The sequence below is a fragment of the Homalodisca vitripennis genome, chromosome 6 (assembly GCF_021130785.1).
Source record: "Homalodisca vitripennis isolate AUS2020 chromosome 6, UT_GWSS_2.1, whole genome shotgun sequence".
Classification (NCBI taxonomy): Eukaryota; Metazoa; Arthropoda; class Insecta; order Hemiptera; family Cicadellidae; genus Homalodisca; species Homalodisca vitripennis.
The window spans coordinates 107,630,264-107,650,002 of record NC_060212.1 but is presented as its reverse complement, the minus strand read 5'-3'; the positions used below and the strand labels follow the sequence as shown (position 1 = coordinate 107,650,002).

Sequence of the window (19,739 nt, the reverse complement as noted above, 5' to 3'; positions counted from 1 at the left end):
TTTAGGTAACCCCACAAGAAAAAAATCACACGCAGTGAGGTCTGGTGAACGGGGCGGCCACGGAATCGGGCCATTGCGGGAAATCACTCGGTTTGGGAAAACTCCGTTAAGAACATTCATGCTCACGTAGGCTGTGTGACTTGTTGCTCCATCTTGTTGAAACAATGTTTCTTCATTCACTTCATGTTGCCGAAGCTGAGGAATGAAGAATGTCCTTAACATTGTCGAATAGCGCTCAGCATTCACGGTAACAGATTGCTCTCTTTCGTTTTCAAAAAAAATAAGGGCCTATGATACCCGACGAGGACATTGCGCACCAAACTGTTACCTTAGATGAATGGAGAGGTTTTTGATGTAATTGTTGCGGGTTCTGGTCACTCCAATACCTAAAGTTCTGTTTGTTCACATATCCCGATAAATGAAAATGCGCCTCGTCACTCATCCAGAGGTTGTGAACAAGCTCACCATTTTCTTCAATCATTTCCAAAAAATGGTTACAGAAACGCAGTTGAGAGCATCAAAGTCATTCTCATTCAAAGCGTTAACCACTTGAATTTTGTAAGGATGGTGATGTAAATCTAACCTCAAAATTCTTCTGACGGTTCTGTCAGAAATTCCAAGTGCCGTACTCTGTCGATGCGCTGATCTCCGAGGGCTTCTTCCCACAGCAATTCGAACGCGTTCAATATTCTCTGGAGTTCGCACTGATCTCGCACTGCCACCTCTTTTCCTTGTTGTTTCACCAATATTTTCAAAGTTTTCGACCCACAACTTAATTGCGTTTACCGAAGGCACTGGTCTATTGCGATTAATTTGAAAATGCGCTCGGAAACGACGCATAGCGGCTACATAGCTACCACTTTGATAAAAAGCTTTCACGGCAAATGAACGTTGTTGCTTAGTCCACGGCTCCATGTCTACTGAAATGCTATGAATAGGAGAACACAATGGTGACCTTGGCTGCTCGGCCCCCACCACTCCTACGCTCCTGCGCGCTATTTATAAATGCGGGATTGACTGCCGCACCCTGTACATTCTTTGAAGCCTAAGGGCTGACCAGTGCTCTCAAATAGAGGTCATATGTTTAATTTTCATGAATGCCAGAAATATTTTCATTATGTTGCACTGCTGATACATACAAATGTTAAATTTACTAATTTTAAATGTCCCTAGAAATACTACTGTAACTAAAAGAAAATTATTTATTTCACAAATTATTTAAATGTAAATGAAGCAAACAAATAAGATTGGAATTGAAATAACTAAAATCTAATAATGGCCTTGAATAAATGATTGCTTTAATTTATGGATGACCACTACAAGATACTATTCTGGCAAGTAGCCTGAAGGCCTGATCATTGGTGATAGCTCTTTGATTGTGAGACAACTGGTCAATCTACTCTTGCAAGTCAATGTGTCAGCCTCACTATTGGTGATGGCCCTCTGACTGTGTGACCACTGATCAACCCATTCTTGCAAGTAGTCTATTGGCCTGACCATTGGTGATGGCCCTCTCTGACTGTGTGACCACTGATCAACCCATTCTTGCAAATAGTCTGTTGGCCTGACCATTGGTGATGGCCCTCTGACTCTGTTACCACAGATCAATCCATTCTTGCAAGTAGCCTGAAGGCCTGATCATTGGTGATAGCTCTTTGATTGTGAGACAACTGGTCAATCTACTCTTGCAAGTCAATGTGTCAGCCTCACTATTGGTGATGGCCCTCTGACTGTGTGACCACTGATCAACCTATTCTTGCAAATAGTCTGTTGGCCTGACCATTGGTGATGGCCCTCTGACTCTGTTACCACAGATCAATCCATTCTTGCAAGTAGCCTGAAGGCCTGATCATTGGTGATAGCTCTTTGATTGTGAGACAACTGGTCAATCTACTCTTGCAAGTCAATGTGTCAGCCTCACTATTGGTGATGGCCCTCTGACTGTGTGACCACTGATCAACCCATTCTTGCAAGTAGTCTATTGGCCTGACCATTGGTGATGGCCCTCTCTGACTGTGTGACCACTGATCAACCCATTCTTGCAAGTAGTCTGTTGGCCTGACCATTGGTGATGGCCCTCTCTGACTGTGTGACCACTGATCAACCCATTCTTGGAAGTAGTCTGTTGGCCTGACCATTGGTGATGGCCCTCTCTGACTGTGTGACCACTGATCAACCCATTCTTGCAAGTAGTCTGTTGGCCTGACCATTGGTGATGGCCCTCTCTGACTGTGTGACCACTGATCAACCCATTCTTGCAAGTAGTCTGTTGGCCTGACCATTGGTGATGGCCCTCTCTGACTGTGTGACCACTGATCAACCCATTCTTGCAAGTAGTCTGTTGGCCTGACCATTGGTGATGGCCCTCTGACTGTGTGACCACTGATCAACCCATTCTTGCAAGTAGTCTGTTGGCCTGACCATTGGTGATGGCCCTCTCTGACTGTGTGACCACTGATCAACCCATTCTTGCAAGTAGTCTGTTGGCCTGACCATTGGTGATGGCTCTCTGATTGTGTGACCACTGATTAATCCATTCTTGCAAGTAGTCTGTTGGCCTGACCATTGGTGATGGCCCTCTCTGACTGTGTGACCACTGATCAATCTATTCTTGCAAGTAGCCTGTTGGGATCACTGTTGGCGATAGCTCTCTGATTGTGTGACCACAGATCATCCTTTCTTGCAAGCAGCTCACCTGCCTCTTGCTTGACTATTTTTATTGTCTTGTTTAGTATTAGGGCTCTGTAGTCCTAATTTTACTTGGTAAGAAAGACTCTGTAACTTCTTTTTAGAATGCATTATTCAATGTAAATATATTATCTGTCCAAAACACATCATATTTAAAAGTAAAGTTTTATTTTAGCTCACTAAAAGAGATATACAGCAAAAGTGCAATAATTTTCTTCATTTAAATAATAATTAATAGGTAGTATTAAGTATATATTTTTAAATAACAAACGTTTAAGGCTCTCTTTTTACAAAATTAATACAATTTTGTATACTTCCAAATATTGAATAAAACGAGCTTAAAATGACAAGTAATGTAAACAAATTATTTGTAACCATAAAGGTTTGGGAACTTCATTGATAATTTGTCGACTTATTCAATATTCGTTATCCTGGTTCAAATTTCAATGTACACATTTTCATAGTTACAAAATGTTATTTTAACTATACATATGATTTGTATGTTAAATCTTTTGCAATATAAATTATTGGTTAAGGTATTCATTAACATCCATAAAAATAAACTTTTCAGTTACTCACCTAATTAACACCATCTCATATTAACTTAAGTGCTGATAAGGTAATGCTTTTTAATTTATAAATGTGCAATCAAATTTGTGATCATATATTTTGAGTTTAATATATTTGAATGGCCGTCAAGATTGGCATTACTTTCTTCACTTATTACTGTTTTTTTCCTTCTTCCTCGTATAATTCAATATACAATTGATTTTTATATGTTTTCCTATAGTTTTTGTTAAGCCAACTGAACTTAAAAAATTTTACATATGCTAAAATTAAAAAATTTATACATATTTACAGTACAGTTTCATATACCTGTGTGTAATGAAATATTGCCTTAAATTTATGTTTTGTTGTTTAACATTACTACCGACTGTCTAAAACACACAATGAATGATATAATAAGTGATAGTAAGTTGGTGGGAAGTCTATGTCTACTGCTCAATATGATGCTATGCTGTCTCCTCCTCAGCTCGCCCCCCTGCAATAACAGCATATTAGTATTGTATTAGTACGATATTTGTATATAACCACCATGTACTAGATTATAATTATTTATTTATTTGTATAGTCAGTAAAAGGCTCTTTGTATACCTGTGTAATACTATTATTATTATTATTATTATTTTTATACTTATTGTAAATCAAAACTATTTTTACTGTGAACCCTTTAGTTGTATATTGCTTATTTTGATTGTTTGTGTAATTTATATTCTCGGATCGCATGCAACAAATGAGCGTAATTTAGTGACATAAGTAAAGGCTTGCTTGGCTTGTGTCGTGGCTGTGAACAAGGGTTATGCTTCCTGTAGCTCTATCGTACAAAATGTACCAGCCGGCGAGAATTGGTGAAGAGGTTTACATCATCAAAACTGCTAAATTGATGGAACTGGCTTATGCTCGATGGAAAAATACAAAGATGAGTTTTGCGTTAAATCTGCATATGTTTAATGCACAATTATATTTTTTGTTACTTCCAAGAACATTATTCTAAGATGGATTTCTCTGTCTTTGAGATGAACTTACTGTACATAATTGGCAAAAGCAGGAAACAATATTTTAAGACTTAACTGCACAACGAAATTAATTTCAACATTTTTTTTATTTCCCTACTGTGTAAGATTAAAGTTGTTATTAGTGTCACCTATATGACTTATTAACTAATGACACACTTGTAAAATTCAGCTGAATATTTATGGGTTACAACAAATAAATTTTATCTGTGTATAGAGGGATGATTGACACAAAATTTGAATTTGAAATTGTGTTTAGTTAGAAATGTTTAATTTTCTGGTTAGCAGAATAAATGTAATTTGTTTTACATGCATATATGATTACAATTTAATTTTGTTGTAATTAAAAATAATATAATTTATGTTCTTGAAGATTTCCTAAAAATGTAAATTATTTATTTCCCTTACTTTGCTTCTACACTGCAGGCATTATGATTAGTCTCACCAAATTGGTTTGACTGGTTGTTTTAGGCAAATGTAAAAAATCTGCACTTTTTTATTTACTGGCATAGGTTTACACCTGTTTGTCAATAATTACAAAGTTCTCTGTTTGTATTATTGCATTCCCAAGACTTCATTAACTGGTAAAAATAATTTTTGTCACTCAGTATTACAAATATCTTGTTGTATACCAGCAGGTAAGGTTCGCACAGGTAATCATATAAAGACTGCTGCAACAAAATCTGCACACGAAAATGCCTTGGAGATTTTGTCCACCTTCAACAAAGTTCTTAAACTAAATCTTGTTAAACTTTCTGAAAAGTACGAAATGTCCTCCTTCGTAGACTAATGGATTTAGTCTCGGCTCTCTAACTGAGAGATCTCTGGTTCAAATCCCGGGAAGGTCCCTCATGTCTAGACATGATAGTTAGTGTACTATGCTCATAAAAAAACAGTGTATATCAAAGCTGGCATAGCTAACGGTGGGGCTTAAAAGATAGAAAAAAAAGTAACACAATAAAACAACCGATACAAGAAAAATAAACCCGCTGATAATATGAAAACAAGTATATTCAGGCGTAGCTATTGCACAATATATCTCGGGCATGGTGGTTAAAGGGTTAAAGAAGATGCAATCTTAACTAACACATTCTCTGTGTTAAATTACTGTTTTATTCAAATACCTTTTATGTGTGAAGCTCTGAGTAAAGCTATTGATAATTGTATAAATTATTTTATAAATAATACATTTTTTCTAGCGGTGTAAAGTAATGTAAGACATAATACTTCTCTATTGGATAACATATTGAATGAATTAATACAGCGGTTATTTAGGACTTCGTAGTAGAAAAATGCCAATTTATTCTTAATTAATTAATTACTTTTGCCATTGGACATATTTGTATATGATGTACGTTTCTATGATGGACAAAATCATAAGATGAGTCTTTTGTTTACTAAATGTATTCATAAAGTGGATATTGAGATCCTGCGGAATATTTTCTATTGGAAATTAACAGCAAAATATATTTCAGTTAACCATACACAGATTCCTTAGTGGTATGACATCAGTTGGAATACAATGCAAGGAAGTCACATTAGTCTAACGTTGCCTGTATACATCGTGGAGCGCTCAGACAGATTTTGAGCGAGCCAAGAATCCAATATGTTGACAAATAAGATTTAAAAAAAAAATACTGCATTTTACCTCCCCATAATTCAATAACCAAGTTGCAATTTTCAAAATGAGTAAATACCCACACATATTCTCATTCATATAAAAAGTGTTATATTCACGTTATTTTAATAAATCTAGTTTTCAAACTAAATACGTCAAACCGAGTTAGTTGTGTTACTTGTGATGATGACATAACCAGAAAGCTTATGTTCTACAAGCCACTCCAAAACTTTACCGTTCTATAATATTTATTAATCCATCTCAGTTTTATAGGTAAATATCACCAAACTTTTGAGCCTTTACAAGACATTAGGCCAACTATTCCTTACCTACATTAAATATGAGCTTTGGGGTTTATTTCTTTATGTAACATCCGCAGTGTAGGAGTAAAACAATTTATCAGGTTACTTATTTTGTAACACAGTGCACATTTAAATAGTAACAACTATGATTTTTAATGAATAAGCCACATAGTTTAGTGTTGTATGAGGTGTTCTAATTTAAAATATTACTGTAAAAGATCATTCATATATTCTGATTTGCGATATTTGATTAAGCCTCGTGTCATTTCAATGCTGCAGTTTTCAACCTGTACAATTTGGAAAATCTTGCCAATTAATTGCATTAATGTGGAAAATCGCAGAGATGTTGTTACATTAATTTTCTACATAAAAACACAATGTGTTTCAGCTTTCTTATCAGTCCGTTTATTATTTCTAAGTATTGAGTGATATTTAGAATCTTATTCTTAAACATTTACATGGATATGTTGTGATCTTTTTTACCTTAGTGAACAATTCTGTTTGTGCATTTATTTCACTGTGTGTTATACATAATGTATGTCTTTTACTCTATACACCTTAAAATATATATATCGTGTAAAAACGAAATATAATCTAAATGTACATAATAAGATTCAAATAGAAAATATAACTATATTATGTTCTTAGTGTCAAACATACTGTTGATTGTATGATACACTGGCTTTGTCTATTGTGTATGTTTACTACTTAATAGTGCACATATTTTGTTAAGTTCCATGTTTGTGGCATATGATTATTAGTTGTATTATAAGCCCCAGCTTGACGCATGTTATTTATGTAGTTAGTATTGTTTTTTAAGCATAAAATAACTATTCTTGAAATACAGATTTTTTCCATTGCAACATGGAATTTTTTATTTCTTTATCCTTTACGCCCACGTAATTATTATAGTCTGTAGATGCTACACTTAAACTGATGCTCCACATGCTCAGACAATTTATTGTAGGAGGTGTACAATAGCAGGAGCAAATAGAAACACCAGATGTGAAATCACAGATAAGTACTATCGCAATGTCAACGCAATTTGCTATTTATTGTTTTCTTCTGAAGAGTGACTCACAGATGCATCAACTTCTGAAATAATCATAGTAGTTCTGCTTCAATGACTCAGGAACTACAAAAAAAGAGTAATAGAGTAATTTAGTGAGCACAATCACAGTTCAGATCAAAATTCAAAAACAATTATTTATTTTATGCTACATAGCATTAATTTTAACGTAGAATATTTGTGGCTGTGAGTGAAAGAAAATTTAGATTACATTCTTTACTCATTTAAAAATCCCTCAACCGAGTAATAAGCTCGGTCTAGGAGAAGCTGTTTTAGGGAAACTTTGAATTTGTTGTGGGAATTTTGAGATGTGGAAAAAGCGTATTATACAGTTTCAGAGCTGATTAGTAAACTCTAGCTTCATATAAGACTATTTGGTAAACTGAATACTGAAGGTATCTGTGTCTTAACTGATAGTTATGTTCATGTTGGTGTTTGTTGAATTTTGTTGAATATTTTATGTACAGGCAGAAACTTTTATAAATATATAAGAAATGCCAAAGTCACTATTCTAAAATGGATGAAAAGGGTTTGCAGGACTGCCTTTATTTCAGCTGAAACATTGTCTGAATAATTATTTTTTAAATTCTGCCCAACGTTTATGGGGAACAAGGCTCGTTTTGGTCTATGAATGATTGTTCCCCATACACAAGTTCCGATTGGTTGTCAGATTACATAAGTTAAAACAAAGAAAGTAGTGTTATGTTTTGATATCACGATCAAATCAAAACTTGACTGAAATAGCTGCGCTTACACTGGAAAAAAAGTTGCTCGTGTTTTGTGTGCCGACAGTATAAAATCACTAATTTAAACGGGCACAAGAGCTCTCGCGAGCGCTGCCGCAACCAGTGTCCGACAGTTGTTTACAAGAACTGGAGAGCAGTATTAGTCCAAAAATAGGGGTAACTTTGCATTAATTCCCAGAAAGCTGAAAATTTACGTTGATGTTAAAGGACACCATTATTATGAAATTGTGAAATATCCCCATCAATATCCCATGTCTGCAAAAATTTTTATTCAACGTCAAAGTTTGAAAAAATGGGTTTTTTTTAATTTTTCAGCGAAACAGTTAGTTTTATGATAAAATATGTCTGACAAAAGTTGGAGATCATGCAATTATCTACAAAAAATATCCTTACCCTTTTTTCAAACCACTAACCATTTTTGAGAAAAAAACAATGATAGAACTTTCTTATGCTGTATTGTCCATAATAAGCATGACTAAGCTGACCATGATATCATTGGGCTTGTAATATAAGTAAAACTATTATAAGTCTGCGTGGCTAATACATTAATATTGACCAATAATTCTGAGAATATGAAAAAAAAAATGGAGTCCCTAATTTTAAGGGACCATATGCCCTTGAACAACATCTGCCTGCCATTGTTCGCGTGGCCGTTCCGTCTATCTACTTTTTTGAGGTCACACCGAAATCACCGTTAGTCTTGAAAATTCTTTTGTAGTGAAAAAAAATAGTTATTTCAAATATTATCTGCTAATGTTTGTGCTGTATTCACTTTTTGTTGAAAATACGTCGCAATCATGTTTTATTTGCACGAAACTTATATATTCAAGTGAATGTGTCACTGTTGATCGAGGCATGAAGACGCGTTAATTAACGTGATTATTCAAAGGGGGGATCAATTTACTGATTACTTGAATAGCGTAAATTCAGTAACAATTCATGTGCAGTGTCACAAACAATACACTCGAAAGAGTACAATTGCAGTAGCAAAACGGCAACATGAAGGGGAACCAGCTAGTACTTCTCAAAAAAGTCCTCCTTGTACTAGAGCACGTGTAAATTTCATATTTTTTCTTTTCAAAATTGTTCATTTTGCGACGATGAGTGAATGATGAATACGAAAGAAACCCCACACACGTGACGATCGGTTGGACAATTCGAATTGTTCAAACCAAATAGATCAACATGTATGGGGAGCCTTACGTTATGACGTTTCGTAGTTTATGACTATAATCTAATGAACACTTTGTGACCTGAACCACAGCCTTCCGTGTTTTTATTTTTCTTTTTATCGCGATGGGGTCATTCGTCTATTCTTGCATTATCTTAAAGGCAAATGCAAAATATTTCAGAGCCATTAACTTATAACGTGAATTTTGGTCGTATTCTTGGGACAACTATGAAAGGTGCTGTTATTTACTGATTTCTGCTTATCCTCCATATCGCCAATTTAACTGCACTTTTGTAACTTCTGTAGCAAATAACTTTCTAATGCATTCTTCCTTCATATATTGGCTGGCAGTGGGATATACGAGTATATTCGGATCCACGGTACCTTCCCGGGACTGTAACAGGGTTGCCATCAGTATGAGAATCTGGAAAAGCGTGGATTAACTTGCGGGCTCCGGGAAAACGCGTCGATCATGCGTGAATTGTATGTCCCTGGGATTTGTACTAGAGATGGATCTATTCCGATACAATTAACCGTGAGTCTTTTCCAAGGAATTATACTAATGGAACGCGCTCTGTGCCGGAGAAACCGAGCCGAAATCCTGGGGTGCGTTCCGAGTCTGCAGGCGCTGGAAAAGGGCAAGAACTCACTCATATGGCTGGCATTATAGTAATGATCTAACACCACTTTAAAGCGCCTTGTAGACTTAATAATATTGTTAGATACCACAATTTATTTATTATTAGAAAATAACTGCTTTTTACTGTGGATTTTTATTTTTAGTCAAAAAAACAGATTTTTGTACAATATCAAAATAACTGAGATTTCGACTTGATATTTTACTTATAAAGTCGGAAACGAAGATTACAGAAATTAAAATATTTCCCAGGTGAAAAAACAGCGTTTTTATTGACAGTATTTTATTTCAAAGTAAACTACATAAAATGTACAAACTCCAATGGCTGTTGCATATGAGATGGAAAATAAAAAGTTGTTGGAACTGCTTCATTTTTTAGAGATTTTCTTAGTGTTTCAGGCAAAATTAAATGGTAATCATGTTCGGTAAAATGTTTACTGCATAAAACAGTATGTTTTGTTCGCATGAAAGTTTTTCTCTTTGTCACAGTAATCCACTTTTTTAATAAATTTTCATCAATCAATGGAAAGCTAAAACAAAAAAATTAACAAATAATAAAATACAGGTAGCTGAAAATCACAAAGATCCAATAATTATAAAATAGAGTAGGTCAGTAGATATTGTATTTAGCACTGATTTATAAGTTTATGCATTTATAAGCTATAACGACCATCATTGATATCTTGGATAACTGCGGATGAAATAATTGAGTGATAAGCATGTTTTACTCAACTATATAATTATTGTTCATGATTAAAAAACGATAGCGTATTAGGCTAATTTACTCATGAACAGTCTTACCGTACTTTTAATTATTTGGGTGACCTAGTTAATAATTTGGCAATACAGAAAATAATATTGGTGAGAATTAATATTTAGGAAGTTGCAAATAAATATTGATATGGTTCATACATAAGAACTTACTTGTGAAAAGAAATGTGGCTGCCTTTAGTCCATGTGGACGTGTAGTTATACGCAGATCAACTCTTCACCATGTCACGAAATAACAAACATTACTTACATTGACAAATGAAAAGAAAACAAACTAGTTGTGTTGCTCATATCAGACGTCTTGATGCAATAAACAGGAAGAGTTGCCAACAATGCAAATAACAACAATGATTTTCGTTTCGGCATGAAAAGGCGTGATGCCGTATCGTCCCGTTGATCGCCGCACAACTCAGTGAGTTCTTGCCCACTTTAAGCGCCTGCAAGTCCATGGATACACCTGAAACGCACAGCTGTGTGCGACCGGAAAACACAGCATGTGGCTTATGGGCAGTGCGCGTTCCAGTAGTATAGTTCGTTGGTCTTCTCACTTGATTCCAATACCAACAGAAGTGCTTAGAAAACTCTTGGAAAATCACGATTTCACAATATCACAGCTAGTGACGTGTTGAAGCTGAATCTTGAATCCAAATAAGCTACCATTTTTATTATTTAAAAGGAGAAGGTAAAGGATATGACTTGTAGTTTTAAGAATAATATATTCATTTCTAGACATGAATCTGCCCCACAGTAGCGCTATTGGTAATTGTTTGTTTATATTTATTTTTACGAAATGGATACCTGTATTTTCAAAACATTACAGAAAGGAAAGTTATTAGGTATACATGATGTCGATACATTGAAAGATACAGAGATACAACCTAAGGAACTTAAAATAAGTAGTAGCGATGAATCGTCACCGAATTCCTCGCATATCACTATCGATTACCGCAATTTCGGGGCATTTCTTGTAAATAATCTGGTGACGATAAACCATCACTGTTGCACTATGTGTAAGGTTTAAGTACAGTATTATAGTTTAAATGCTTTTGAAAATGGGCTTAGGAATCAGAAATGTTCCGACGGAAATTCGAAAAGAAGTTTTGAGTGACCACCCTGCTTCCCAGGGATTGACAAGTAATACCAGGAATATTTACATAAATAATCTAATTATCCCAAAAAGATGAGGATTTGACCAATATTTAGATTTACAACGCATTCCATTATGTTTAAATTGCTTTAAGAGAAGAGTGATTGACGCAGTCAAATGCCTAGAATTATCGCACATCAGAGATTCTACATGTTATTTTGCTTTGATTGGCTGTAAAACTGTTTCAATGAATAGAAACACTGCATGTATTGCTGAAGATTAAGAAGGGAATCCGAATTGAAAGTCTGTGAGAATTTTAAATGTATTTAAAAAAGTAACTAAACGAACTGATCCATTTTAAGATATAGAAACAAATTAAGAATTACATCCCGACTAGGAGCACAAATTATTCATTTGATACTCGAGAATTAAGAGACTTGGACTCTGTTAAAAAATAAAAACATACAGAAAGGGGTTTGAATTGATGCCAACTCACCGACGTGGGTTTTCTCCCCTCACACACGCGGCATGGCACGATTGAGTCGTCGCATCCTCCGCCGAGGTTCCCATGAGATCGACTCTGATATCCATAGGTGGATGGGCGACGCCGCTGCCAATCGACAAAAGTTACAGGCATCGGGGTAGGTAAAGTGGTACAAAGGAAGTCACTTGTCTCGGACCAATAGAAATTCTATCACAGATCTAACGAGGTTTACAAAGGGGCAAATCGAGACAACACCCACACTTTGTTTATAGTTACCTTCACGACCTTCATTCTGAAGGACTCTGGCCTACTGCTACTAACAGAGAGATAAGGACAGCAACCTTTGCCCATCATAGATAACTTCAACCACACACTGCCGGAGGTGCAGCAAACGCTATACCAACCTATCAGACCATGTCACGTGACCTCAGGCGATGTCAATAGGGCAAAGGGTAACAACCACCTGATTTAACGTCTAGGTTCAGAGTACATCTCAACCCAGCTTATTGATTTTTGGACAGAAAATACAAATTCCGGATAAATTATCTTAAGTAATAATAATATGATAATAATCAAAATAATACATTTTAATCTTACTCTAATAAAATATAATTGTAAATATTATACACAAACCAAAAAGACGTTTTCCAACAACTTTGTACCATAGGGACAAAAGAGACATTGAACGGTAGTTTGCCATATTCGTCCCTCATTTTTGTACAACTGTTTTACTATTGCGTACTTCAATGTTTGTGGAAAAGTGCCACTTTCTTAAAGGAACATTTATGATATCAGCCAGAAGCTTGGGAATAAAAATTACAGTAGTTTTTATAACAGTTGTTGGTATACAAGCCCATCCTCAGGTGTTTGTGTTTTTGAGTAAGAAAAAATACCTTTTGCCAATTCATCTATCATAACATATAAAAACATTGAGGTGGATCTGGTATTACCTGTTCGAGATAAAAAAATCAGTTGCACCTGCTTGATCTGGACTAATATTTTTAGTTGTACTTGCTAAAAAAGTATTTAACCGTACAGCAATTTTTATTGACTCTGATTTCTTTTCCGTTTATGACTATAACTTATAGTGCCTTCTTTACAGTTAGGGGTTTTATTTGTATCCGTTTTCCTACACACAATCTCTCACATGGTCTTTGACTTGTTCACCGCACCGCACCAGATAAACCTGTCATTCGCCATGCCTTTAACACCTTTAATTACTTTTTGCTTGTATCTTAGAGTAAATCTTATTAGTGTACTATAAGGCGTGGTGATTTGGAGGTGTGCTGAGCCTCAAACAGGAATATCTTGCTGTTATACTACATTTGTATATTGATTTTTGTTTCGTTTAATAGGCACCAGAGGAAAGGCTTTTTCAAAAGAAAGACTGAAAGTTTGTAAGAGCAGGTGTTTGTTTACGTTAGTCATCTAAGAAATATCAACATTTTCTATTCCTGATTTTGACAGCAACCGAACAAGCTATGTTATATTTTTTGAGAAAAATTTGCTCCTTATTATAGATAAAAAAAAAATATTAAGGTGGTGCAAAAAATAACGGTTCTTTATTTGTTCAGCAATGAGCACGATACGTATAAGAAAATTATTTCCGATATTTCTCAAAATATTTCACACAGAGACCATAAAATTTAGTACTAGTAGATTTTGTTGCATAGATTTATAATACAGTTTAAATGTGTGAAATTGAATAAAAGCATTATGATTTCTTTCTATGAAGCTCTAGTCAACAAGCAAGCATAATAATAATTATATCAATTCATCACGTCTTCATTCATTTTAACCACAGAAACACTTCGTTTAAGTTAACTCAGCAACTTTATTTCATTAACGATGCATATTGAATAAAATATCCAAAACTGTTTTGTTTCAGCTACAGATGTCCGTACAGGACGAGTAATAAAATGTCGGATGATTTCAAACGTTTTCCATTGTTATATATTACAAAATAGAACACTAAAATGTAAGGATGGGAGTCCTTCAATGTTTCAGGCGCCAAAAAACTTAACCCTTCCCACATGGGAATCCTGAACAATAAAACTGGCTCCACACGTGTGTGACGGCAAACGTCACAATCAAAGTTGTCCTCCATCGCACACTTAACGATTAAATTGGTGATAGAATGTTTTAGATGTTAACTGAATGTCAGACAACAGCTGCGATCTATTTATTTATCTCGGCCTCCTTTAATCGATCCTAAACCAGTTGTCATAGAAACCTGAACGCAGTCTTCCTCTGTTTGTATTTATTTTGAAATATATAAGTCGTTAAAAAATAACTTTTCTAATGTTCCTATTATCAATCAATTCATTTATTGTCATTTAACAAGAATAGTATTGACAATGTAAGAATACAGCAAATGTACCAATTCATCATGTATAACATCAATTAAATAATATAAATAAATAACTTGGGTTTAAAATTATAATATACTAGCGGGCCCGGCGCGCTTTGCTGCGCATTTCAATAATTTTTTGCAAAAGTTGCCCGCGGCTTCGCACGCAATTTCCCGTTGAAAACAGTACACTATATTCACTTATTCTTTTTCTATCACATTCTAAACATTGCTGAGATAATTGATAGTCGTTCCATCGTGAGCCTCTTGGGCGTATTATGAAGGTATGTACCATATTCCTGCCTCTATCTAGCTGTTACCCACGGCTTCGCACGCAAATCTTAAGAACCGAAGTCCTTATATTACTTAGTAAATTTTTTTTTTACTATAATAAATTTTAGATTAAATTAGTTATATCTCCGATGCCACGATTGAGCTTGCTTTGTTGTCTCGATCGAGAGAATATGTACACACGGAGTTTTGAGAACCATACTTCTGTCAAAAAAAACAACTAAGGTTGATTTTATAACATTCTTTATATTTGTAGCCAACGTAAGATAGTAATTATGATATCTGCATTACTCTTCTGATCAAGCATGAGCATGGTTTATATTAAATAAATATTGCAGTTAAAGGTGAATTTTTACGTCAAATTTGAATTGTATTATCTGGATAGTAAAGTCTATGTTTAACAGTGATTGCAAAAACAGTTTAAACAAAATTTGTCGTTTCTCTTAAGCTTACTCTATGCTTTAAAACTATAAGTGTAATATATGTTTACAAAGAACAGCTGATTAAAAATTTGAAAAGACGTTAACATATGTTTGCTGCAATGCATTTCTTATGGGTATTTCTGTAACCAGTGGGGCGGAATCCTGAATCGGGAAAGGGATGGGCATAGCTTATAAACCTTCTCCGTGGAAAAATACATATACGTACAAATTTTCATCATGATCGGTCCAATAGTTCACGATTCCATAAAGGACAAACATACAAACATTCATTTTTATATATATAGACTAGCTGACCCGACAGACTTCGTCCTGTCAAAAAGATTTGTAATGTGGCAGTTTTTTTGCCTACGTATTTTAAAAAATTCTCCTGAACAGAACCGTCACCCTGGTGATAGGGCGTTGTGAATAAAAAATAATTAAATAAAACATATATAAGGATTTAAAAGTAAGTAATCGCTTTATTGTTAATCATGTGAATCATAATTATTATTATTATCATTGTAGTGCTTTGTGGTATACGATGTTTTTTGTTTGATTACCTGGCGCATAGATAAACAAATCTGATGGTTTTCCAACACGGGAACAGGCAACATACAATTGACCATGTGAGAAACATGGGTTTTCTAGATTAATACCACAAACACTTAATGATTGCCCCTGGGACTTGTTTATATTTATAGTCATAGCAAAAGCAAGCCGCACTGGAAACTGTAGTCGTTTAAACTCAAATGGCACATCAGTCGGAATCATTGGGATGCGCGGTATGAGAACATCCTCTCCTTTATACTTTCCTTTGAGTATAGTTGCTTCTATCACATTGTTTAGTAAATTTTTTATCGCTAACCGTGTACCGTTGCAAAGACGCGGTTGGTTGATATTTCGCAACATTATAACCACCGATCCAACCTTTAATTGAAGATTGTGAGGTGGCAATCCTGGCAAATCCAGCGAGTTTAAAAATTCCGGTGGATAGTTGACTACATCATCTTGATTAGTAGCCGAATCAACTGATTTATATATCCTCAATTCGCCTGTAATTTGTTCTTGAATTTTGGAATTTAATTCATTTACATCTATGTTTTTTGCAGCCAGTATAGCTCGTTCGCTCAACCAATCATGGTTTCTGTAATTTTGAGAAACATCTGGAAACACCTTCTGAATAAGTTCATCTTTTGATCGAGTTAACTGACAAAAACTTTGAGGAAAGTTAATGCAGCCAGTCAACATGTCTATAGGAAATTTGCCATTACCAATGTCAATGAGTTGTTTAGAGAATATGTTTCCAGATTGGTCATTTTGCAACTTGACACGCATATTCTTGCTTAAATGAGGTACTTTGACATGTTTCCACAAATTGGAGGACTTTAGACATGCATTGAGTTCATCAGCTGGCGTTGATCGTGGAATCACTGGCAATGTTTGACGAAAATCTCCTGCTAATAAAATCATTGCACCACCAAATCGGTTATTATTGCTCCGTAGATCTTTTAAGGTTCTGTCTGAAGCCTCCAAAGATTTTTTATGTGCCATCGTGCATTCATCCCAAACAATCAATTTACATTGCTGCAAAACCTTTGCCATTGCAGAGTTCTTCGAAACGTTGCAGGTTGGAGTTTCATTGCTTTGCATATTTAATGGCAATTTTAGTGCTGAATGGGCTGTTCGACCACCTTCAAGCAAAGTTGCTGCGATTCCCGACGAAGCGAGTGCAAGTGCAATTTTATTTTGTGAGCGAATTGTTGCTAATATTAATGAAATCAAAAACGTTTTTCCTGTACCACCAGGTGCATCTAAGAAGTAAATCCCTCCAGTTTCATCATTTGTTACTTTCATAAGAGTTTCAAATACATACTTCTGTTGTTCATTTAACAGTGGAAGATTTGTTTGAATTAATTCTTTCAAAGCGTTGAAATCATACAGTTTTTCTCGATGCAACTCTTGGTTAAAAGCGTCATGCATTGGACGATTGGGCGCGGTCAGGCCTAATTGAATTAATAGTTTGTTTGACATTATCAAGCACATGTCCTCAATTGAAATCAATGCTTCATTGTAAATTTCTTCACTGATTTGTATATTTGGATTTCCCATTCTATTCCGTATTTGATACAAAATATCATCACACATATAATCTTTGTACTTGATCCACAAATCAATTGGGTTTGATGGGAAGCATGTAGATATGATTATAGAAAACAATGTTCGTATTTGATGAGCGTGTGATGATATTACAGCATCATTGAGAGTTTGATCCCAATGAGCGTCATTTTCAAGCAATTGCAAACGTTGACAGGCTTCTCTGTAGGATCCACACAATTCACCATCAACAGTTCGTAACTGTTGGAATGATGTTGGGCCACGTACATTGACTAATAGCAGTCGTAAATAAAAACATTCATCATTGCTTGGATGTACTGAATAAATCCGGCCAATCGCATCGGTGGAATATACATCTGTATATCCTGGAACTGGTTTTCCTTGTTTCCGTCGTATAAATCTCCTTGAGGATTGATTCCAGGTATAATATTTTGGCATTTCAGAATATAGCAATGTTTGTGCGAAATCATCGTTTTGGCATGTCTCAAAAAAACTGGTTAATGTAGTAGATGGTGGCTGAGCAGCTCTTTGTACTGCGTTCTGTGCTGTAAAATACACTCTTTGTCCATTTTCTAAATGCACAGCTAAGTGAACAACAGAAGGGTGTCTCTCATGAATAGGAAAATAAAATATTCGCCAAACTGCTTCATTACTACTGACATAGCGGCCCATTTGGTATTGGGTAACTTCATCATTGGAATTCTCTGCACCAATTCCAATCACAGCCATATCACTCCCTTTGGTTACATATTTGTAAATGTATTTAATAGATTTCACTGAATGGCAAGATTCAACGTTGATGTGTGCTTTGAATGTCTTTGATAAAATGGGCGAATATGGAACAATCCAACGATTATCTATTTCAATATCTTGTTGATTTAATTTGACAATTGTTGATTTTCCATTGTCTGCTGTCGATCTGCGACGATACAATGGATAACCGTCATTACCAGTAATTGTTTCCGATATTAATGTCCGTGGATATCGTTTTGAACATTTACCATCCATCATACACGGTGAATTTTGATTAAGAGTTCCACAGGGACCATGTATCATGTTTTTGATAACTACCTCATGCAATCCAGGATCTACTTGTACATTAGGGATTTCAGCTGATATCACTGCATCAACTTCATTTGGCCTTATCTTTTCAACCAACCAAATCAAAATGTGTGCATGTGGCAATCCTCGTTTCTGCCACTCCACAGAATACATCCAGCAGCGTGTCTCACCAAACACATTATGTTTTACGATGAAATCCATTAAAGATTTCAATTTTTGTCTAAAGACTCTGGCTGTAATATCATGACGATCAATGGGTGATTGCCCAGGGAATAACTCCTGCTTGATTTCTATCCATTGCGGATTGCATGTAAATGTGATGAACAAATCTGCTGTACCATAATAACGAACATACGACATGGCATCTTGAGCATATTCGTGCATATGCCGAGGGCTTCCGATGTATGTTCCTGGAAGAATAGTCATCCGACCGACATTCTGTGCATTTCCATCAGTATTAATCGCATCTCGAAGGTGAATATACTCTTCAGATCGGAGTTTGGTTTGATTCAACCTGATGAATGTTAATCTCTCCGTTTCAATTTTAACATACATGTCAACAACATATTTGTGATATAATCGCCGACATTTCAATATGTGATTTTCTTCATTTTCCCGAATCATTAGGCGGTATGAATAATAGTTCATTGAACTGACTTTTTTGTTGGTTTCAGAACCTGTAAATATATTTTGTTTTAATAACATTCAAATATAAAATTAAAATATACATAATATAATGACTGAGATATTATCGCCATAGCTAAACTAATATTTTAGTTACCTGTAATGGGATTTATCATTTTTATTGAGAAATCGTAGCCATCTTCACCTTGCCAAAATATAATGGGATATTGCAGTGCATCATATGAGCGGTGTGTTTCCTTTATACGTTGTAATTGATCATTCCGACGATGTAAAACAATATCACGGGATTCCAAGTTTTCTCCAACTACAACGATAGCAACTTCATCAATAGTTGGTGCATTAAAACGTCTTGTATGTTGACCTGCAGGTGTTTTATCAGCTCTGATTACAATTTTGTGATTATCGGATGGCATCAGATCCAGGGCAGTTTTAAACAATATAATCAATTGATTGTGTTGATGAAATAAAGTTTGTAATTGTTCTACAATAGACCTCTTTACTAAATTGTTATGTGCACAACGCAGATCAATTTCTTGTGGTGAATTGCCCATAAAATAAATTTGCAGGAATTTGTTGTCGCTATCTGACACTGGTAACAGTGAACCTGCTCTGTGATATATTTCCCCTTGTATCTGTAAATAAAAAAAAAATATTATGGTGTGGTATAAATTAATGGATTGTCAGTGATCAAACTTAAATAATATTTG

General features: G+C 35.1%; 1 protein-coding gene across 1 annotated transcript; it reads right to left on the bottom strand.

Moving 5' to 3' along the window:
- Positions 1-15,726: 15,726 nt before the first annotated feature.
- On the bottom strand, positions 15,727-18,725 carry LOC124365506. Its single transcript, XM_046821490.1, has one exon. The coding sequence runs from the start codon at positions 18,586-18,588 to the stop codon at positions 15,727-15,729; it is 2,862 nt and encodes a 953-aa protein (XP_046677446.1). The 5' UTR covers positions 18,589-18,725.
- Between the last annotated feature and the right edge of the window lie 1,014 nt (positions 18,726-19,739).

What these genes read in the sequence shown, in the direction of transcription:
- LOC124365506 (XM_046821490.1), bottom strand. Translation starts at nt 18,588, where the DNA reads ATGGATTTCATCGTAAAACATAATGTGTTTGGTGAGACACGCTGCTGG.